Raw genomic sequence first — 21,850 nt, 5'->3', positions numbered from 1 at the left:
AACCACTCCTTTTGCCCCTTTTCGTTTCCACAGCAGGCTCAGCAGTATCCACTTTCAACCACCCACCACAAATCCAACATCAACACCGCAACAGCAATACAACCATCAGCAATCTTCAAGGAGCGGTCTATTTGATTCAAATTTGTCTAGTCATCAATCTTCAATCTCACAATCTACTTCTTCTCTCCCTCTAGGCTCACCTCCTCAGCCCACTCCCCATGCTCCACAGTCCTAAACCCCCACCCGCCATCCTCCGCACTCCTGTACATTGCCACATTCTCCCCCGCAACCCTCTTCTCCAACCCGCCTGGAATCTCCAACCCAGCCCTGCCTCGTTCGTACAACCCCTCATCCACCCTGCAAAACAACAGCGGCAGCACCTCTCCCTTCCACGCCCTGACTCCAGCCATCGAACACGCCAGAATGGTGTGAAACAAAAAGTAGATGCTCAGTAGTATCATAAAGGCAGGGTACATCAGCCAGTACCACCTCACCTTCACCACTGGCGTCATCTGCGTGGCGTCTCCATCGTATCGTTTCTTCGTCGTCTGTGTCACCGCTCCATGAAGCCGGAATTCGTTCGTCAGGCTGGCGGCAAAGGTGTTGATCCACTGATTTAAATCGCCCGTGGTGGCGTTCCACATGGCTTCTACCCAGTCTGATGACGAATCAAGCGTGTTGAGGGTCGTGGTGACTGTGCCCATCGTGATGGACGACATGAAGTTACGCAAGGCGAGCATGGCCTCGCGCGTGACGACATATTTTGTGGCATTGTCTGTGTTGAGACTGGGAGGAATGTTGATAAAGACGTGCTCTGACCCATGGGCGGCACTGGTCATTGTCAACGAGGTGAGGGAGTGGTTGGCAACGCGGGTTTGGTTCTGCTTGCCGTCCTCTACCCAGATCTTGAGGCCCTCTACGCAGAACCACAGAGCGCATTCTGAACCAGCCAGAAGCAACCCAGTCTCTTCTGTTTGTGTTACAGAGAGAAAGTCAAACACCGAGTAGTAAGCCCGGGAAGTCGAGGAGATCTTGTGGACGGTCCCGTTGGTTGGTGCGACCTTGAATATGCTTCGTTCCCCCGGGTCCATCGAATTTACGATTGACGTCCCAGAGCCAGTTGTGTAGGTGCAAGTATTGGCTGTTTTGTTACACTTGGTGTATATCTCGGCATTGACACAGTCGCCACAGCTGGCTAGTGTAGGTATGATAGGCCACGAGCAATTGGCAGTCCCGCAGGATACTGGAATCATGGGAATCTGACCTTGATACTTAGTTATCTGGTCGACCCTACCAAGTTGAAGACTCACCTCTGTGGAGATAATTCCGGCATAGACAGCCGCTTTTGTCGATAAAGACAGAGACGTATCTACAGTTTTTGTAAGCCGGAAAACTTCTCTAGAGCAGATGAACATGCTTACCACCAATAAACCCTCGGTGTAGATAAGTGTCCTAAACCTCTGACCTAGCCGGTGCTGGTGCCGGACTCAACGTGCCGTTGTCTAGATGCCTCGGCTGCTGTTCAAAGCTGACCATTTCCTGACTGAAGGTCTCAAACCCAACCCCAAGAATGGCAATGGCTGCTCCAACGCATCCAAGGTGCCTATATCCCCATGTCAGCATCGCAAGCAATTCCGTCACATCGGGCCTACAAACCTCCCCTTCAACCTCCAAATCAGCTTTATTGCCCCCCTTAACCCCCTACTCGCAGCATCAAACTTCCCAAAATCCTCCAACTTTGCTCCGCACCTTCCATCCTCCCCACCCTTCCTCCTCATCTGCGCACTCTCACTCACCCACAACCACGCCCCCTGGCTGATGGCCGAGCCAACATACGCATCCATACACAATCTCATCGCCGTCACCAACGCAACAACCCCCGTCTCAAAGCTTATACCGGACCACCCAAATTCCTGCGGCAAAACCTGCCCATCATACGTCCTCAAGAACCCGGCCAGCCCCACCACAGCAACCACACTCAACCCAGCATAAACATACTCCTCCTTCCACTAACTAAACGAGCTGTAATACTTCCTCCTCCCCCTCCTCCCCCCCTCCCCCCCACCAGGCGAGTGACTCTCCTCCATAACAAACCCCTCCCCTCCCCCCAACTCCACATTCTCAAACCTATCATCCTCTTCATAACGCCACTCCTCTTGTTCCCCACCCGGCCCAGTCATGACAATCGCCGGCCTCGGCGTCCGACTCCGATGATGATGCCCCGTCCTCGAAGGCGTAAACCTCTCCCCAATAACATGATCGTACAATCTCTGCGTATAAGTCGAAGCACCATCATCCTGCTCCCTTCTCCCAACACCTCCATGCTCCCCATCACCACCACCATCACTCATCGCCCTCTCCGACGGCGCAGAAGGCGGCTCAGCCTTGTGTGACCACGCCCCGGACGAGGAATTCTCCCCTTCTTTCCGTCTATTCGACACAGAATGATATCTCTCCCTTCTCAGGTTCGGCGGCCGGACAATTGTCGAGGATTCGTCATCTTGTTCGGTATTCCACGGGTTCCGCTGGGGATTAGGCTCGGAATGAGGGGATTCGTTGCCAGAGTCCGTTACTGGTCGTTTCTTGGACCGGGTCCGGGGGGATATGTTGCCCGAATCCGTTATTAGTCGTTTCTTGGACCGGAGGGATATGTTGTCGGGGTCCATTATTGGTCGTTTCTTCTTCTTCTTCTTCTTCTTCTTCCCCCTGGTGATGGAGGAAGTAGGGGAGAAAAAATGAGCGCTCCTTGCGTCAGGCCGGAGGAAGGTGACGAGGGGGAGGAGTGATATCGTGGCGGTTCGCTCGGAGAAAAAAGGAATGTGTGTTAGGGTAAAATAATCATTGAGAAAAAAAGGAAAGCGTCTACCTATCTCAGAGGTATTTATGGGAGAGAATGACAGGTAGGAAGAATATAAGGAATAAAAACGCGGAAATAGAGGCCAGCGAGTGACAGCGTGAGTCAAGATGAGAGAGGTGGGACAAGAGGGGTCCCGACAGCATGGGCTTTGAGAACTGGAGTGGCATGGAACAGGTACCAAGCGGGCACTGGCCTCCAAGAGACATACAAAGAAGGAGCACATTATAGGAGAACCTGGGAAACCGCGACTGAGCGCTTGCCACATCATTCCTTCATGGCCCACCAGCAAGACCATCAATTCCATTTGGGTGTAAAGTTGAAAAAAAGAAGGAAAAAAAGAAGGAAAAAAGAAGGGAAAAAAAGGAAAAGTAAATGAAAAAAAGACAAATAACTCTTTTCCCGTTGCACAAAAAAAAGAAGAAAAAAAGAAAAAGACTCGGGAGAGTTCTTCATTCCATGCTGCGAAACGGAGCACAGAAAAGAACATTTAAACAAAGAGAGAACCTCTACGGAGCCCCCTATTTGTCTTACCAGCGCCCCCTTCTATACCTATTAATTTGTCCTGCCTATAATATAATAAAAGACCTTTCAAGAAATTTACAAGCCTTTAAACTATCTTTGAAGGCTTTTTAATTATCTTTAAAGGCCTTTTAACTATTTTTAAGGCTTATTAAATCCTCTTTACGCTTAGTAATTATCCTTCACAAGACAAGGTAGTTAAATTATATGCAAAGTGGGGGAAGGGGGGGAGTTAGTTGGAGACATAGGGGGCTCCGTAAAGGTTTTCTCTAAACAAAAACAACAATCTGCCAAATCAGCATCAAGGAAGACATAACACCGACACAATATCGCATCAATTTCACTTAATTCATAATGCGCTTTTATTTTCCGCTATGCCTCAATAACTAACGCCATCATACAATGCTCACTGACTCCTCATCTCGTAGCCATTATTCGCGCTAGTGGTCAGTCAACTCCACGCGGCCGGCCCCAACCAGTTTGCCATGGCGATATGAAAATGGAGGGGTTCATAAAAACACCACTGCTAGTGATACGGGATGCAAAAGTCGATCCAGGTAGCCAGATAGTCAAGCCGGCTACCGTTGGCTTCCTCCTCCTTGTAGATACGCTCAAATTCCTCGAAGCTGAGCCTGCCCCATCCACCGCGATCGCTTGCCTCCTTCTCAGCCAGATCCAGTCGTTTCCACTCCACCAACTGTTCATAGGATGGCGGAGACACTGATCCATTCTTCTTGCTGGCCTTCTTCTTGGATTTTTCCGCCTTCACCGCGGTTCTATCGACCGGGGTAGGGTCCTCGTCAGAGGGTGTCTCGACGGCGGGTTCGGATTCAGAATCGCCATTGGGTCTAAATTGCGGCATCGTTGGATCGCGATGAGAAGCCGCCTCTGATGATGATGCTGATATTTCCGCAGGCTCCTCAGATGGCAGAACAGGCAACTCGTCTGGCACAATCTCAGAGGCTGAACCCACCAGAGTGGTTCCATCCTCCTCGCTCTGGTCAACGCTGTACCCGCTAGCAGCAAGAAGCTCTTCCAAGGACAGCTCAGCAGGCTTGCGCTTCTTGGTAACTTTCTGCTTGTTCCTGTCGACCTCTTTGAGCTTGATGGATGTAAAGGACGGTCTCCATTTGTCACGCGCCTCCTTGGTTTCCGCCGCCTTTACCGCAAGGTCCTCCTTGCGTTTGAAGAGGGTATCGAGTATTTCGTTGAACGCCTGCTGAATGACTTGGTAAAAGATTTCCTTGCCCACGTCTCTTTCGGCATCAGGGATTTCCATTCCGCCCCATCTTTCTGGTATACTCCGTGAAGAATTGGAGATGTTGGATCTCGCATCAGTATCGTAGCCATGGTCATACTCATCATCATCATCAGCAAATCGCACTTTAGATGAAGATCGTGACCGCGAGAAAGAAGGCTGTTGAGGAGCCTTTGAGCTTTCCATTGACGAATTCGCCAGTGCCAAGACGTCAAGGCTTTCAGGCCAGCCGTCAGGAGCCATAGCACCTTCCTCTTCATCCAAGTAAAACTGCCGCTTCTTCCAACGATCAAATAGCTTTTTTCGTGCTTCAAGCCTTACACGTCGGTTAGAGGTGGCAATATAGGGAACGCGAGCGGAGTGACGGTCCCCGGCGCGTCCTTCGCCCTCCCTGGAGTTGTCACTGGCCTCCTCACCGGGTGGGGAAGCGCCATTCTCGACTCGGTGAGGTGTTTGCTCGCTGGCCCCGCCGTCTTGACCATCACCGTTTGTCATGTGAGCTTGTGGGCCGTTCATAACAAGCATCAACTGGTCACCGCGCGGCGACTCCCCCACTATAATAGTCGGTAGCTCGCTGGTCCGGGTTGGTGGGTTCAAGAGAGCGTTCAGGTATTCGATGCCGCTTTCTCTGTTCGCCGATGGCCTACTATCAGCCAGAACAAACAGGCTTTCCTGGGTCTGGGTTTGCTTTGCGAACAAGTCATTCAAAACTGACTGTCGGTCGGAAACATCAGGTGAATCCGTTGCCACAGCCCGGAGGTTTCCGTCCGCAATGTGAACTTCGCCCAGGCTTTCGTTGACAACCTTTCCTTCCAAGGGGCGATCGGTTTCGGGCGGCTGGAAAATGCCTTCGCGGCCAAATAGACTGCTCAACGGTGCTCTGCTTGTTCCTAGCTGTTGGACCTCAGTCGAACTCATGACTTGATCGTCCAGCCCCTCCAGAATGTCCCTATGCATCTGCTTGAAGAGCACGTAATAAGCGCGGAACAAGCGTAGGAAGTCTCGGCGGCTCACGAAACCGTCGTTATCCACATCGTATCCGTCAAAGATCTTCCTGAGCCTGTTTTTTCTTTTCCTGTAGGATGTGCCGCGGAGAAATTCAGAGAAGCCGATGAGGTCGTCATTATTGTCGTCATAGAAGGCAAACATCCGGTCGTGTAGCAAATTCGGAATAGGCTGTCTGTCTCCTGAGGGTACGAGATATCGCTCAAAGGTCTTGCGGTCCATAGCCAAGCACAGCTCATCCGGATCCTCCTTCCATTCCGTGTTGGCCATGAACGTCCACTGTTCCCAGAGAGCTTCCAACTCTGGGCGTTCGAACCCGGTTTCCTTGGACAGCTTGGCCATCAATCTCTTAGGAAGCAGTCTCAGGCAGTTCTCGGGGTCTCCAGGGTACCACACGGGTTGAAGCTGGCGAGGACCGAGGCGCGGGGCCGGGATCCTGATCTTGTAGAAAATGTGCGTCTTGGTGTGGAGGCCTTGGGATTCGCATGTCTCGCAGAGGTCGAAATCGGCACAGTTGGCGCAGCGGTAGCGGATGCCACGAATCGGGACAATGCCGCACCCGTTGCACTGGCAGCCTCGGTGAACATAGGCGCTGCGCCGGGCGTTGTCCTCGGAAACTCGAAAGAGCAAGCTCACGATATTTTGACCGGCTCGTGCCTGGGGACCATATTGATTTTGATCGTCATCATACCAGTTATCATCGAGCTCCTGGGCATCGTCGGCGACCGTCTCGCCATCGGCCAAGGGTCGAACTGTGGTGTCGATATCAGCGTTCTCGTCGGCATGGGATTCAGCCGACGTGTAGGACGCCTCGGATTGGGCGCGACCTGGCGGTTCAGCGGCTACGGGGGTGTTCACAGAACGTCTGCGATGTCGAACGGCGTTGCTCCTGTGCAGTCGACCACCGGGTTCGGGTTGTGGGTTGTATAATCGGTAGCAGTATAAGCCGACTGTTGCGGTAGCCGCGAGCGAGAATAAGGCCACACTAATGCGTTGCCTCGTCAGCGTGGATGCTGCGACAGATGAATCCATGTTGTCGGACGTGGCATTCTGTTAGCTCTGGGGTTGCAATATTTCCTGCTGTTGAAACTGTCGCGGTTGTAGATGATGGTTTGTTGAAGCTGGGTAGATAGCAGTTGAAGGTCAGGGCAGCAGCAGACAGCTTCAGCTCCAGTTGCGCAACAGTGTGGGTCGCGCCAAGACTTTCAGTTATCGCTCTAGCTTCGAAATGATTTGAAATTCGTTGAGCTCTACATCTATATATAATCTGTTACACGCCACCTAACGACATAGACGGGTTCTATCACTCTTTTGATTTATCTACAGGAAAGTATAACCACTGGTACCATCTCCAGATGTGTCATTTGCGGAGAAGGCCCCTGTTTGAGTCTGGAAATACCACTTAGATATGACTCGATTAGGTTAGTCACTATAATGCGACCGCTTTTCGGGCGGCCGTTACTTGGCATGGCCTGTGTCCACCTTACCCAAGCTCTCGGCGACGTTCCCTAATAACGAATGCTTCTTCATGGCTGACACGGCAGCAAGTTTCTGGCTCTCAAAACGTCTCCTCTTCCAGCAAGGCATCTTTACAGCCGGTGCGGCCTGGATGCCACCATGAATATAACCGTCGCGGATTCTCTGTCTCTAGACTCAGGTAATTGCCCATTCTATTCGCCACTAGCTTGAGCATGCAGGGAACACATGGTCACTGACGTTGGACTGGGCTGGCAACTCATCAGTGGACTACGATCCGATCGCACATCTCAACCTCCTATTCTCCCACCCGTCCACTGTATCCTCGGTCTCGAGCGTATCCGCGACGATTCAGAAACACAAAGATGAACTCTCCAAGTCCATTACTTCGCTGGAAACGGCCCAAGCCTACGGCCCCGACTCCTCGCTAGAAAGAATGCAGTCGGCTCAGGCCGAACTGGCCTCTCTATTCCAGCGCATTGAAAGTGTGCGAAGCCGAGCTCTACAGACCGAACGCGACATCACCACCATGACGGCCGACATTAAGCGTTTGGATGGCACCAAGCGCAACCTAACCCTCAGCATGACTGCCCTCAAGCGGCTCCAGATGTTGACCACCGCCTACGAACAACTTCGAGGATTGGCTCGGACCCGCCAGTACCGCGAGTGTGCTGGCCTTTTGCAAGCTGTTTTGCAGCTCATGCGCCACTTCAATAGCTACCGGAGCATTGAACAAATCGCCGTGCTAAGCCGAAACGTCAGCGAGCTGCAGCGGGAGCTCTTGGAGCAAGTCTGCGAGGATTTCGAGATAGCATTCGCCAAGGGAGAGGTCGGTGCCCGTCGCGCGGTTCTGGTAGAGGCCTGTCTCGTTATGGATGCGTTGGGCGATCATGCGAAGACTCGACTGGTGACTTGGTATGTCAATACAGAGCTGCGCGAGTACCGTCAGGTCTTTAGAGGCAACGATGAAGCCGGGAGCTTGGACAACATTGGGCGACGCTATGCATGGTTCAAACGCACCCTAAAGACGCACGAGGAAGAGCACGCTGTGATCTTCCCGCCTCATTGGCGCGTCAATGAGACGCTAGCCATGTCCTTTTGCGACGGGACCAGGGAGGACTTCAAAGGCATTTTGGAAAAGAGCATGCGGAGACCCGACGGTCCCAAACTCGACGTGAACCTGCTACTTAGCTGCCTGCAGGAAACCATGGACTTCGAGCAAGGCCTTGAAAGGCGCTTTGCGAACGAGCCAAGGGCTAGCATTGATACGCTCAGTTCCGCAGACGACAGGGCACAGAATTTCAACGGGTCAATATCTGCGGCATTCGAGCCCTACCTGAGTTTGTGGGTCGAGTCGCAGGACAGAGCATTGGCAAGCATGATACCAAAGTACAAACAACAGCCCCTCATTCCGGCTGACGAGGAGTTTTCGCCTCAGGCGGTGATACCATCAGCCATTGAATTATTCCACTTTTACAAGGTCACCCTATCCCAGTGCGCCAAGCTATCCACTGGTGAGCGGCTGCTCGACCTGACGAAGACGTTAGCAAAGTACTTGGACGAATATGCTCAGCAAGTTCTTCTTGGCTTCCTCCAACGTGGTGGAACTCAAGGGCCACCTATCGAGGACATCATACTTGTACTTAACACCGCGGACTTCTGGCATACCAACACTGATCAGCTGGAGGAATTTATCAAGAAGCGCATTGACCCGGATATGACATCTCGAGTGGACCTCTCTGACCAGTCAGATGCCTTCATGGGGGCTGCTGGCGCTTCCGTCATGGCTTTGGTTGCCAAGGTTGAGTTAGAATGCGAGTCCGCTTGGCGCGAGATGAGGAACACCAACTGGTCACGCATGGAAAGTGTCTCGGATCACAGCTCCTATGTGAGCGAGCTCCTGAAACATGTCAACAGCAAGGCCGAGGAGATATTGCCGCTTGTTGTGAAGCAACAATATGCTCGCACGTTCTGTGACAATCTCGTCGACCATCTTGCCAACGCCTACATCACCAATGTGGTCCAGTGCAAGCCTGTTTGCGAAACTGGCGCCGAGCAGATGCTTTTGGACAAGTATGTCCTGACAAAGTCGTTGGAGAATCTCATGTCCTTCCACACGGCATCCTCCTCGACTCAACCGCCCGCTTCATTCGTAAAGCATGTCAACACATCCATGACCCGCATGGATCCGTTGCTTAAAACCCTACAAGTTCGCCCTTCACCACCAGAGGGTCTCGTTCAGGCCTATCTTATACACATCGCTGACCGGTCCGATACCAACTTCCGCAAGATTCTGGAGCTCAAGGGTGTGCGGAGAGCAGACCAGGCACATCTCCTTGAGCTGTTCGCCATCCATCGGGAAGGTCCTGCAGCAGCGGGAGGCAAGCTTGTCCAGAGCTCTCCTCTTTTAACACCACTTCTCAACTCTACGTCTGGTGGACTGGGAAGTACTACCGCAGCAGGTGGCAGTGGTCTTGCCGCGGGGTTGGCTGCAGGCGGTTTGCAAACTCGTTTCGATGCCGCGTCTCTTGGTGAAAGGCTATTGACTGCAGCCAGAGATAGTGCAGAAAGGGCTGGTGTGGGGGCGGCAACAGGTGAAGGTGTCACTATGAATGAAAATTTGAGGAATATCGGAAACTTCTTCAGAAGGGATATTGGCGGTTTAGGGGCACGGTTTGGGAGAAGAGATATCACTCCTACAAATAACAGCAGGCCTGACGTATAGGGGTGAGGATAGGAAAAGTGGTTATCAAAATAATTGGGTAGTAAAAGCGATATTGATAGAGTTATGTGCTTGAATGGCTATATATCATGGAATGCAAAGCGTGGTAACCAACGACAATGATTGTGACCTGCTTCGAGTGAATAAACCCAGGTGGCATGTAAGGGTTAGGGTTCCTACCGGACACAACTCATCAAATGCGGTGTCTTTCATCCCCTCAACCCTATCCCCCATTCATCGGTTGACTTGAACTTCAGAGTTCTTTCACCCAGTCTACGGCACGTAAGGAATTGGTCTCATATTTCACCACTTAGACTCATCAAAATCATATCTTTTTGAGTTTTGCGCAGTCACGAGCAGCCAACACTCAACTTCTTCAAATCATAACTCGGGTGGGAATTGCGGGGCTTCCAGACGACACCCATTGAAACACCATGATTCAGGGTATTTTCTATGCCCGCTTCCTTCCCCAAGAAGGTATTTCTCGATATCCTCCAGCTTAGAAAAAACAGAGATTGACAAATTCAAATAGGCACAAAGATTGTGGCTCAGTCACCGCCCGGCTGCATTGTTCCAGTCACAACCCCAGGTCCAAATACGGCTCCTGTTCCCTCGCAAACAATCAGCAACCTCAATGCTAGCATCACATCTTCCTCAACGACGCCTGGCACCTCAACAACCACCCCCGCCATAAAATCTCCATTATTTGACTTTGCGGTCCTGTCCGAGTACATCATTCCTAGGGAGCCGTTCCGCAACAGGTACATCACCGTGACCGACCCAGATAACAAATACCTTGTCCTTGGTTTCCCTGTTTCTATCCCAGACCCCCGGTATCACCGCAATGAGTTCATCTTCAATTTTGGTCTCGTGGTCGATCGCGATGTCGATCAGGTTCCTTATGAGAGGGTTGTTCGACGGCTGGCGATTACCTTTGCGGAAATGGAAAGGCAGAGCGGGTATCTCAGCCAAGACCAGACTAAGGCCCAGGAAGAGTACGCGTGGGAAGAAAGGAGGGACATGAATGGGGATGGGGGCTTCTTTTCGATGAGGAGGCCGATTGAGAGTTTGTTGGAGATCATCAAGGAGGATTTGAATAATTATGGAGAGTGCATGATCCCCGTTGGTATGTCCGCCTAATCACCCCCTTCTGACGACCCTCCAACTAACACAACGACAAGACGACGCCAACACCATCAACATGAAGCTCTTCCCTTATCACCCCAATCCACCAGAAGTCAAAAGTTGGCACGTCCCAGTAGCAAAAATGAAACTCGCCGACATCGTCGACCCAACCTGGGACCTGACCCTCCAAAAGGTAATCGCCCACATCGACGGCGTCTCCGACGTCCGCCGAATCGCCTTCCAAGCAGACGTCTCCCTAGAACTAACCCAACTCGCCCTCCGCCACCTCCTCTACTACGACACCATCCTCCTCCTCGACATATTCTTCTTCTCCGCCTGCTACGCCCCCCGCCCCGGAATCCACGATTTCATCGCCAACGTCGACGGCATGGTAGATGAATGCGCCAATTACGTCTGCGTGGGCGCACTGGGAATTCATTCCAACGACAATTACAAGTATTCCAACCCCAGGTCGTCGTCAACCACCACCCTCAACAACAACTCCTCCGCCCTGAACTCCTTCTCCACCACCCCTCGATCCTCCTCCCACCACCTCTCCACCTCCCCCAGCAATTTGTCTCCAGAAACTCACTCCCACTACCCCACCTCCCCCTTCTACAACCCATCCTCCTCCTGCCTCATCTCTATCGAACGAGACCACCGCCTACCAAATTATCTGCTCATCAAACTAATGACCACCTTTGCCTCCTCAAAAACAGTAATGGAGTGGCTAAAAATGCACATGGACGCCGGGATAGACGTCCTCAGATACGTCGACGTCCGGAGGTTGGTGCAGTTTGGTGTGATAAAAGGTTGTTTGTACCGTGTTCACAAGCATGTGGTGTCGAAGCAGTATCTAGCCTCGTTAGCGACGGGTCAAAGTAGGAAGTTGACTGAACGGGAGGCCGCGGCTAGGGGAGGCGGGAGAAGGGATCCGCTGCAAAAGTACACGGATGGGTGTCATTGTTTTGATGAGATCATCACCGAGATGAACATGACGGACGCGGAGGTGATGGAGCGGCTGAAGGGGTTCAGGGGGGCGCCGACGGGGGATTTGACGGTGCTCCATCGCTGATGATGCGGGCAAAGGGATGATGTAGGCTTTTGGAAAAAATGATCAGAAATCTCTGGGGGAAAATACTGAGAAGGTCTAGCAGCGAGGAGGCCTACCTATTTGGAGTAGCAATCTTTCTTTTTTCTTGGTCCGCAAACGTATCTGGATTGGAGCTTATTTCTCTACCTACGTTTCTACATCCAATTCTTTATCCCAGTTCATGTGCACACATACGAAAATGTACAACAGAGTATAATGCATCTGATATAATACAAGCCAATATCGTACAACTCAGATGAAAACCCAGATCCACGATGGTTATCCCCCTCTACAACTCATCATCATTCCCCCCTCTCTTCCCTCGGCGAATCACCCCCTACCTCCTTCTGGTGAATCTCATCCATCAGCTCCTGAGTCGCCCTCCTAATAGCATAAGAGTCCTGATCCGGAAACTTCATAAACCCAGGCGGCGGCGCCTCCTCCTCGACATGGTTCTTCAAGTTGGCCTTGACCTCGTCCGGCGTCAGCATCCCCGACTTTAGCATCTTCAACTGCTGGCGAAGCATGCGCAGCGCACCGGTCCCCGGCTCGCCAGGGTACGTCTGACCAGACTCCTTCCACTCCTTGTCGCTGACCATTTCAATGACGCGAATCTGGACCTTGCCCTTGCGGAGGATGAGCATCTTGCCGTCGATGAGGTAGTTCCTCGTCTCCTGGGGGAACCAGAGCTTGATGGGGGTGAAGCTGAGCTGGGAGTAGTCCATCACCTTGTTGTCATCGGTGCGCTTGTGGCCAGGCATGGCGCCAATGTAGGCACCTTGCTGGGTGGCGAGGCGGTGGCCTTCTGAGGCGCTCTTTGCGAGGCCTGCGGCGTAGAGGATGCGGCCGATGGATTTGCCCATGATGAGAGATTCGGGCAGTTGCATGTCCATCTTGGGGGCGTCTAGAATGGAGGGTGGCGTGTCCTCGGTTGCTGCCTTGGGCATCCTGAGCGTGACGCCGGGGATGTCGATTTGCTTTCCGTACCTGGCCTGGTGGTTCAAGGCGGTCCTATGCGCCGCGTTCATGCCGTGCACCAAGCCGACTACCTCAAAGGCCAGCAGATGTTGAGCAACTCGTCGGGCGGGGTTCTCGCTGTGGATCTTCATGGCCTCGTTGATGTTCTCCATAGGCAGGAAGGTGAAGAGCTTGAGAAGCTTCTCAACCTCTTGATCGGATCGCCGCACAAAGTAACCGTAAAGGTCGAACTCGGAAGTCTGAAACCTGTCGAGCCAAACGGCATTGCCGGCGCTTTTTCCAAACTTGACACCGGCTGAGTCTGTTAAGAGGGGGACGGTGAAGCCGACCGGATCGTTGAAGGGACCACCTTCAATTTTTTTCGCCGGATCTGGCTCGTTATCACGGACGACTTTCACCGTCTCGACGCCGGTCACGATGTTTCCATACTGGTCGGAGCCACCGATCTGCATCTGGATTCCATTTGCCTGATACATATGCCACCAATCCCAACCTTGCATGAGCGGGTAGGTGAATTCTGAGAAGGACATGCCATCGCCTTTCGACATTTTGTTCTTGACCCTGTGAGAGAAGGTCAGCAATGCGCTTGCCGATGAATGCCTGAAATTAACACTTACGTATCGCGGGATAGCAAGGGACCCATTCTCATACTATCCCCTAACCTCTTGAGAACCTCGATCAGAGGAAGCGAGTTCCACCATGTAGAGTTGTTCACAACAGCCCGTTTCCATGCCCAATCCTTCTCGAAGCCCCGCCTCCTTGCCTGTTCCTCCACATTCATCCAGAGGGCCTTGAGTTGGTAGTGTATCTTGGTCAAATTCATGGTGAGGTCGGTCCTTTTGAGAGGCGTGCGGCTGACCAGCCGGTCAGTAGGGTCGCCAATCTTGGCCGTCGCGCCACCGATCAGAGTGTAACCAGCGTAACCGTGCATATACATCCAGAAAATCGGCATGAGTGGGAGCAAATGGCCAATGTGTAGGGAGGGCGCCGTTGGGTCAATGCCAGTGTAGGCGCCAATCCGTTTGTGAAGCATCAGTTTGCGAATAGTTTCATGAGATCTTTCTCCCGAGTTGAAGTCAGCCAATCTGCTCCGGAAAACAGTGCACTTCAAGTTTACCTCAGCGCCAGACTTTGTAGACCTACCCAGCTGTGTCCTTCACATAGCCTCTCTCAACAAACATATCCCATGTGTTTTGAATCTCTCCCTTCTTGATCTTTTCAGCCCGCTCTTCCCAATCAGCCTGTGCCTGGTCAATCTTCGCCTGGTACTTCGGGCCGTGCCATGTTTTTTTGCCGCGTTGTTGAGCGTATGTTGATATTGGCCCTCCACCAGCCATGGACTTCATCGTTAGCAGGCATCTCCGGCAGATGGAGCCTCTGCTCATGCTCATGAGCGCTCCTTTTCCGAACGCCATTGCGGCGGCTGAATGTGGTGAAGTTGCTTTACCGCCAACGAAGTCTTACGAAGATCTGATCTGGCACCTTTACCTGCTGAACAAGGGTGAGAGCTCGTGTAATATGTCGATATGTTGAGTGAAACGTCTAGATTCAAGACCCCCCAGACGTCTCGATGCACGCTGTCGCGGGCTCCAAGCTCGAAATTTTTGGGCCAAAAGCTCGGGCCACCCCCACCTAGAACAGGGGTCCCTGCACTGGGCCCGCTCTGGGCTTGTGACAGTGACGTCTGGAGGGGTGCTGCTCGGGGTCTGGAAAATCCGGTCCGACCCGAAGCTTGGCTTGAAGCGGAACCCAGGTGGGGTTCTTCGGCTGACATCAACGACAAGACGATTGGCAGAGAGAGGTCCCGATTGCCGAGGGATCATTCAGTTGGCATTGGACATTCGGCAACCATTTTCGCAGGCCTGTGTCTCCGTCGTTCCGAGTTCGTTGTCGCCGTTGTCGTCGTCGTCTTCAAAGCCCGCCCAAGCCGTCCCAGTCCCGGCGTCGTCTACCCAGCCAGTCAGTTTTTTAGTCGATCAATTGGTTGCCGTCCACCTTTTTCAGTCATCATGGCCTCCATCGCCCGCTCTTCCCTGCTGCGCCAGGTTGCGACAAAGCCTGCTCTCCAGAACAGCATCATCGCGCGTGCTGCTTTCCACACTACCGCCAAGAGGGACCTCCTCCCCCCTCTTCCCCGTGCGTTTTCCTACCCACGTATTGGTTCGGGGCTTTGTTTACTAACATTTTGTTGCAGAGCGTGTTGTTGGCACAGGTACGAGCGCATCTTCTTAAGCCGAGATGGGGCCGGAATCGACGAATATACGGCACTATATATGTCTTTGTGAGGACACCAACTAACCCATACAGTCAACGATGCTGCCCCCGTACCGCCCCCTTCTCCCTCGCACGGCTCCTACCACTGGACCTTTGACCGTCTCGTCGCTGCGTCCCTGATCCCCCTTACCGTCGCTCCTTTCGCCGCCGGCTCTCTCAACCCCACCATGGATGCCGTCCTGTGCGCCACCCTCCTCATCCACTCTCACACCGGCTTCCAGAACATCATCGTCGATTACGTTCCCCAATACAGAACACCCCGGGCCCGCAAGGCTGCCATCTGGGGCCTCAACGCCGCCACCGTCGTTGTCGGCCTTGCCCTCTACGAGTACGAGACCAGCGATGTCGGCATCACCGAGACCATCAAGAGACTGTGGAAGGCTTAAGCAGGAGAAGGAATAGAGATTGTGCTTTTGGGACCCGAGGCTTTGAGGAAAGAAGAGCGGGGGCTCGTTTTGTTTTATTTGTTCCCTGTATAGCAACCACCTACGACTACGGCAACAACCAATATCCCAGTTTTTGGTTCTGCGAAACCACGTTTTCCATTTGTTGTCCTCCTTGGTAACGGGCGGTGTTAGTGTTGGCTTGTGATAAAAAAGGCGGGTAAAAAGGGGGCATGGGCCCTTTTGGTGTCTTGCAAAATAGTTCGACGCTTACTCCAAGGTTGTAAAGCTAAAAACGTGTATAGGATGGCCAATTTTGATAGAACGAAATATTGAATTGTTTGAAAAGCTCAACAGCTTTTGATACCGGAGAGTGGCGTGTTGAACTTTTACCCAGTCACCTTCTCCGCAAAGTAATTGGCACAGCACAAGTCAACACGCATCATATTTTGAACTATCCCTCAAAAGAAGAATTGATAGGCCTATCAAATATCCTCAAAGGCACATGAACTATCTTTAAAGGCCTAAAAGTTTCCTTCCAAGCCCCTTTTTCTCTTTAAAAGGGTGTAAGTCCACAATAATGATACGTTTTACTTGCTTGCAATGCCTGTAATTTCGGGAGGAGCGTGTCAGTTTATAGTTTGTTCATGAAGCAGCTACTTGGCCTGGCTGCCAAAGTTTATCGCTGGCAAAGCCCAATCCGTAATAAACCCATCTTACCGTACCTACCGACAAACTCCCAACCTTTCTATTTCATTGATTTCTTCTCAACATCACTTTCTTCTCGACCAGCCGTTCGCGGCGGCACTATCTCTCGTGCTCTTGGCCGTGACATCAACAGAGCTCGCGAGGAGGCACGCTGGAATATCACTTCGGGAGGCGGGGCATCAATGTACTCAGGGAAGAAAAGAACGTTAGCGCTCTTCAGTGGATGTTTACTCCGCCAGAGCCAAAAGATGAGAAGAAGAGTTAGTGAGACGTCTTAATTGGATTACTACAGTCTATTCGGCCAACGAACATATAGGCATTTACGGTGATCGGTCCTCTCACTCTTCGTATGAACTGTTTTCGTCTATCTTGAGAGAAACCAACAAGCTCTCATTCGACCAAAACCCCCAGCAAGACATTGATCAACTCGTCTGAGGCCTATTGACGAGGCCTGATCATTATCTTTTAACGCGCTTCGACTATCTTTGAACACATAATATATATTGAATGCATTTTCACCTTGTCCACATGCTTTCCAACCATCTTTTAACACATGTATACTATCCTTGAACGCCTTTTCGCCATGGTTACATGCCTTCAACTCACTCAATTTGGTGTTCAATAATTGTTCCTAGGCGTGTCGAACTATCTATCGAGACGTATTGCCTATTTGGCATGCTTTTCTATTTTCAACTAGAATTTTTGTGTCACGTTGAAGTCTGCATCATTTTTTTGCCCATGATGCAACGCTGATAATGTGATGATGGTGTTAGATTTACATATGCAGCTAAGCCCCAGTTGAAGAACCAACGAGCTCTCTCATTCGACCAGCTTCCCGCCCGGATGTTCAAGCTTCCATCTGCAAGATAATTGTGGCGCACGCCGGAAGCTGACACTCCCGGGAAGCGATGCAAGTTGTATCCCAACGGCACGGTCTTTCCGCAGCCAACCGGGAACCAGGTTCAGCTTCTCCGTCGTAGGTTTACCCTTGTGTAACCCTACGGGTGCCGCATCGACCCATGTTCTCGGCAACTAGGTATCGTCATGGGATGAACTGTGTTTTGTGTGGGGCTTTGTTGGTGAACAAAACAGTTTGGGGTGTTATTACTGGTGTATTGGAGAGTTTGCGTCGGAAGTTGGTAATACATGACGCTGATACTACGTTTTGGCGATCTCCCGCCCCCTCTCTGATCAAGGGTCGCTTGGGGGTTGGGGGATTAATTAATTTTCTGGAATGGGTAAGGAGGATGCCGGCATCTTCTATGATCCGAACGCAAGCAGGTGGATAGGTCACCAACAGGGCATGGGCCTTTTTTCCTGTTACATGACCCAGAAGAGGGATTCATGGGACTCCTCGGTTGTTCTCGTTCTCGTGGCACTCATTGAGGCTCCCTCCTCTCTTACTTTCGCCATCCTTCCTTGCTAAGTGTGTATTATGAAGTCTGTTGGCCACCCGGTCACCAAGGGTGAAGCAGCACCAAGCTCAACCCGCCGGGCATTGTAGTCCCTTTTCCTTTTAACAGGCGCTAGCAACCTCATCAGCCTCACTCGTCGGTTGCTCTTCACCTTTCAACCTGTTCAAACCACCAATGGCCATCTGCGGGAGCGGCCGCTTGGTTTTCCTCCCGGCCAGTATGCCACGCAGGTCCGAAGTCAGTGGAACCCCTTCAAGGCAGCAAAGGCTAGAATAGGAGCGTTTGTTGGGACCCTGGAGTATGAGGATGGTTTGTTGGTGGCGTGGGGTTACGTTGTTGAACATGGTATGCTGAAGCTCTTTTTGTATAATATATTTGTTTCCTTGCTCCGGTAACTATTCATCTTCGTTTTGCTTATCATTTTCCCTGCTTCATACTGTGATCCCTTCATTTTTTGCTCTGCATGCTTCCTTTTTCTCTCGATCTCTGCCAAAGTTTCTACTGTCCGTCATGAGTCGGATTGTTCATGAAGAAACTCGACTCTCCTGACAGAGCTTTGTTTCCCGCCGTTGTCATGCCATGAAGGAATCTCCGTCCCCAAATCTGGGCACAATGTCGGACGTATCATCCACGATGAGGCGATATTTCATCGCGACAAACCATCTCACCAATTTCAAAAAGCGAGGGGAAGTAGCACCTCACATGATCGGTCTTTCCTTATTCACCGAGACAGGTCTAAATGCTGTGGCTGATCGAGATAATTTGAAGACGCCGCTGATAAGAAGCTAGGAAACTCTAATTCACATCCCCAAACACAAGGAAAGTACCATGCAAAGCAGAAACCCAACCCTTTCAACAACAAAAACCAGTCGGCAGTATCCAACTTGGCAGCTTTCCAACCCGCCCGAATGCCAAAGACGAAAAGAAACGAAAATGACTTGTCAACAAATGAGCGAAAGAAAAGTACCGAAAACTGCCAACCCAGACGCCTGCGTTCGATCTCACGAGATAGAAAAGGAGTGCTTCATGCAAGCCGTCCACAACATGACCAAAGAACTCTGTCAGCTCTCCCCGTTGCACACAATCCGAAAACCACACCAAATCTCCAAAAAAACGGGTATCTTGTTCCTAGCCCACGACGCCAAAAATGCGAAAAGAAAATCATCCGACATAGGTGCCCAGCCGGACACCAAGCTGCTGGTCGAGCAAATAAACATAACGTTCTGGAGCAAACATATCAGTGACAAGTCCACGCCATCTACACTCGGAAAGGCTTACCAGCAATCTTCCACCTTCCAGCGCAAATGTGCAGCATGTTCTTCAAATCGATAACCTTCTGAAGCCAGTCCGCCGCCATTTCGAGCTCCGTTTCACCATGAGAAATGAGCAAAAGCGATGCATAGTACGCCGCAAAAGCCCAGAAAGGAGCCACCCTCCCCCGTGCCAATCGCTCTTGGAAACTCGGCAAGTTCGCCGCCTCATTATGGAGGTACGCGATAGCCTTCCTGATATTCTCAGCAGGGCTGGTAAAGTGCGGATCGGTCCCCGCCGATCCAGCAAGAAGGCCAGATTGGTTGAGTTTCAGCATGGCTCTAAAAGTCAGTCAGGTTTGGCCAGATGACGCTCGGTGAAAGGAAACCCGAATACTTACATCAAGTTGGTGCTCATCGCCCCGCTCCGGTCGCCAGTACTCCACGGAGTCTGGAAGACGTCGAGAGTGTGCTGCCAGACAGCATCCGAGAGTTCCTCGTGGCGTTCCGACAACATCAGCGGGCTAAGAGCGGTGTTCAGATTGAACGCAGATGTTGCCTCGGGGAAAACCATGCCGTCGATATGGTGAGAGTTGCCGTCACAATATGCTGCACCAACACTCTGAATTTGAAGCTGCGATGGCGTCGGCGCAAATTGGCCGAAAGTTTCTGGCTGGGGTATCTCGAATTCGAGTCCGAGGGTGGGAGCATGCAAGGGGAACTTGGACTCCTGATATGCAGCATGAAGATGGTTGTCGATATACACCATTGCCCACCACAGGATCGAATGGAGCTTGAGGATCTTTGGTATAGTTGCCATGTTGTTTGGGCCCCAGTACGACTTATCCTGCCAACCGAGAGCGCGGCTCATCTGGAAACATCGCCCAACAGACAGATATGCTTGCTGTGGTAGAGCCTGAGTGTACTCGTACATGGCGACTAGGAGTTCGGCCTGCAAAAAGGAGGTGGACATGGGGCGGCTACTTTGGCTCTGGACCAAACTCAAGAGCGTTTTGGCCGACAGATAAACGGTATCGCCCATCGGTGTCGGGCCCGGGCTCGAAATCGTTGGACGGGAGATCAGCGACATGCAAAGTATCAAAACACATGTTTCCGCTGATGGGCTGGTCCAGAAATCCTCCCGTAACCTCTCGAAATTTGAACGATCGATAATGCTGAACCAGCTGGCGTTGGGGCCCTCGAAAAAGGCCAAAACCGTCTGTTCAACACCCTGGCGACTATCGAGAATGTCGATAACACATTGGAGGGCGTACAAGTTGATATTATCTGCCGACCGAATGCTGGCAACCAAAGAAGGACGCAGATTCCCACCCCAGGCTAATGGTGATTGTCGATGAAGCTGGACCGGATTCCCAAGCGGCGAAGACACTCCTCCATACAGATACCCAGCCGTCACAGGATTTCCAGCAACAATGTCGTCCTCATGCTGGCAGAATTGATATGATCTGCCCGGTTCAGAAAGAGGCCCCTGTCAGCAACGTTGATATTCGGGAAGTGGGGGCCGAAAACTTACTCGACACAACGACTGCACGACGGCAACGCTTTGTCACACTTTTTCTTCTTCCTCTTGCAGTTGAGACAGACTCTCGATGCTTTCTGGACATCCGGTTGAGGGGACGTCGTCACAGGTGACGATGCGTTCGACATATTTGGGGGTTGTGACGTATCAGTCAAGCGGCGTCGAAGTTATAATAAGGTACGGGATACCGACGGATATGACCTGTGTGGCCATTTTCGACAGACGGCCCCATCGCGAAGTTATTAATACAAAGCAGACAATTGAGGCAGCCTCGAAGAGATGGAAGCATCCGCGATGGATCCGGCAGTGGTGCATCATGGATGGAGGAATGGTTGCCAGCCCTGCACAACTGCCCTACAAGGCCCGGTTCGAAACGCAGCAAGTTACCCAGAGCCACAAACGGTTCTCAGGGCTTCCGGACGGCAACCCGTTGGCTTGGAACTGATGTGTTGCTATCATTGGCTTGTTGGTACTACCTTCCTGTCAGCCCACCAATGGGGAGGTGGCCTTGTCCCAACCCTTGCTCCTATAACGAGGCTCAGCCACTCGCCTACTCGGGAGCCGACTACCGCGACCCTCTGCCACATCACCACATCTGCCAACAGGAAACATAGACAAAATCGACAAAATCGGAAATAAGTGGCTTTTTAAGCGCTATAGACGCGAGAGAATAACCTCCGATTGGCCGGAAAGCTGCTATCTGGAGGAGAAATCTCGAGAAGCAGATCTCGATATCGAACGTGGCACCCTTGACGACAACTCACCCACCACACCTTCAGTACACCAGCCCCCTTGACAGCGATGAGATGTTTGCTCACCGCGAGTGTATGGTGATGCCCGAAGCTTTCCGTGACATCCGTTAGGCTTTCTGAACAGTGAGATGGAGGGTGGAAGGGCATGCCATCATCATCACTCTCGAGCCAAGCCACTGGTGGATGTTGGCAACGTACTCCCAGGGAGCAGTGACATGGAATTCGTCGAGCTCTGCAGATCACATCGATCATACCGAGTGGTAGGGGCTTTGATGAGGATCAAGAGGCCCGATCTCCAACCTAGTGTCCGCATGGAGCTGCTTTCCACGCCAGGCCAACAGACCCGTTCCACCAATGGTGAAGCCGGATTGGACCGCTCTCTAGGTCCGAAGTGTTTAGATGACTGTGTCCATGGTTGCATCATTGTTTTCAGAAGCCATAGTTTGGCCAAAACACCGATACACTCAAGTGAGCCAGCCAACCCCGCCAGCATTG

The 21,850-nt window shown here is 51.9% G+C and overlaps 8 protein-coding genes across 8 annotated transcripts; 3 read left to right on the top strand and 5 right to left on the bottom strand.

Annotated features, from left to right (window-relative positions):
- Window positions 1-173: 173 nt before the first annotated feature.
- QC764_103360 (uncharacterized protein) lies at window positions 174-2,666 on the bottom strand (the record flags this gene model as incomplete). The annotated part of the gene is given in 6 exon segments (XM_062941565.1): window positions 174-1,195; window positions 1,311-1,369; window positions 1,466-1,603; window positions 1,657-1,997; window positions 2,015-2,030; window positions 2,095-2,666. 6 exon segments carry the CDS (start codon window positions 2,664-2,666, stop codon window positions 174-176), a joined length of 2,148 nt encoding a protein of 715 aa, XP_062804434.1.
- A 1,236-nt stretch (window positions 2,667-3,902) lies between these two features.
- QC764_103350 (uncharacterized protein) lies at window positions 3,903-6,671 on the bottom strand (the record flags this gene model as incomplete). The annotated part of the gene is made up of 1 exon (XM_062941564.1): window positions 3,903-6,671. One exon carries the CDS (start codon window positions 6,669-6,671, stop codon window positions 3,903-3,905), a length of 2,769 nt encoding a protein of 922 aa, XP_062804433.1.
- A 254-nt stretch (window positions 6,672-6,925) lies between these two features.
- VPS53 (Vacuolar protein sorting-associated protein 53) lies at window positions 6,926-9,953 on the top strand. The gene is made up of 2 exons (XM_062941563.1): window positions 6,926-7,296; window positions 7,382-9,953. The coding sequence occupies exons 1-2, from the start codon at window positions 7,257-7,259 to the stop codon at window positions 9,838-9,840; spliced, it is 2,499 nt and encodes an 832-aa protein (XP_062804432.1). The 5' UTR covers window positions 6,926-7,256; the 3' UTR covers window positions 9,841-9,953.
- Window positions 9,954-10,040: 87 nt separating this feature from the next.
- On the top strand, window positions 10,041-12,294 carry NPR2 (Nitrogen permease regulator 2). Its single transcript, XM_062941562.1, has 3 exons — window positions 10,041-10,314; window positions 10,370-10,963; window positions 11,019-12,294. The coding sequence occupies exons 1-3, from the start codon at window positions 10,272-10,274 to the stop codon at window positions 12,035-12,037; spliced, it is 1,656 nt and encodes a 551-aa protein (XP_062804431.1). The 5' UTR covers window positions 10,041-10,271; the 3' UTR covers window positions 12,038-12,294.
- Window positions 12,163-14,448, bottom strand: MSY1 (tyrosyl-tRNA synthetase; the record flags this gene model as incomplete). The annotated part of the gene is given in 3 exon segments (XM_062941561.1): window positions 12,163-13,594; window positions 13,651-14,172; window positions 14,177-14,448. Coding segments are annotated over 3 exon segments (2,031 nt in total). The 3' UTR covers window positions 12,163-12,357.
- Window positions 14,449-14,517: 69 nt separating this feature from the next.
- On the bottom strand, window positions 14,518-14,856 carry QC764_103310 (uncharacterized protein; the record flags this gene model as incomplete). The annotated part of the gene is made up of 1 exon (XM_062941560.1): window positions 14,518-14,856. One exon carries the CDS (start codon window positions 14,854-14,856, stop codon window positions 14,518-14,520), a length of 339 nt encoding a protein of 112 aa, XP_062804429.1.
- On the top strand, window positions 14,807-16,068 carry SDH4 (membrane anchor subunit of succinate dehydrogenase, Sdh4). Its single transcript, XM_062941559.1, has 3 exons — window positions 14,807-15,169; window positions 15,228-15,245; window positions 15,341-16,068. Exons 1-3 carry the CDS (start codon window positions 15,043-15,045, stop codon window positions 15,691-15,693), a joined length of 498 nt encoding a protein of 165 aa, XP_062804428.1. The 5' UTR covers window positions 14,807-15,042; the 3' UTR covers window positions 15,694-16,068.
- A 2,473-nt stretch (window positions 16,069-18,541) lies between these two features.
- Window positions 18,542-21,479, bottom strand: QC764_103290 (uncharacterized protein). Its single transcript, XM_062941558.1, has 5 exons — window positions 21,422-21,479; window positions 20,598-21,351; window positions 19,465-20,529; window positions 19,092-19,405; window positions 18,542-19,036 (listed from the first exon to the last, which is right to left on the bottom strand). The coding sequence occupies exons 2-5, from the start codon at window positions 20,729-20,731 to the stop codon at window positions 18,975-18,977; spliced, it is 1,575 nt and encodes a 524-aa protein (XP_062804427.1). The 5' UTR covers window positions 20,732-21,351; window positions 21,422-21,479; the 3' UTR covers window positions 18,542-18,974.
- Window positions 21,480-21,850: the final 371 nt, after the last annotated feature.

The sequence above is a fragment of the Podospora pseudoanserina genome, chromosome 1 (assembly GCF_035222485.1).
Source record: "Podospora pseudoanserina strain CBS 124.78 chromosome 1, whole genome shotgun sequence".
Lineage (NCBI taxonomy): Eukaryota > Fungi > Ascomycota > Sordariomycetes > Sordariales > Podosporaceae > Podospora > Podospora pseudoanserina.
Note: the sequence above shows the minus strand (reverse complement) of the source record. Positions and strands in the feature narration are given on the sequence as shown.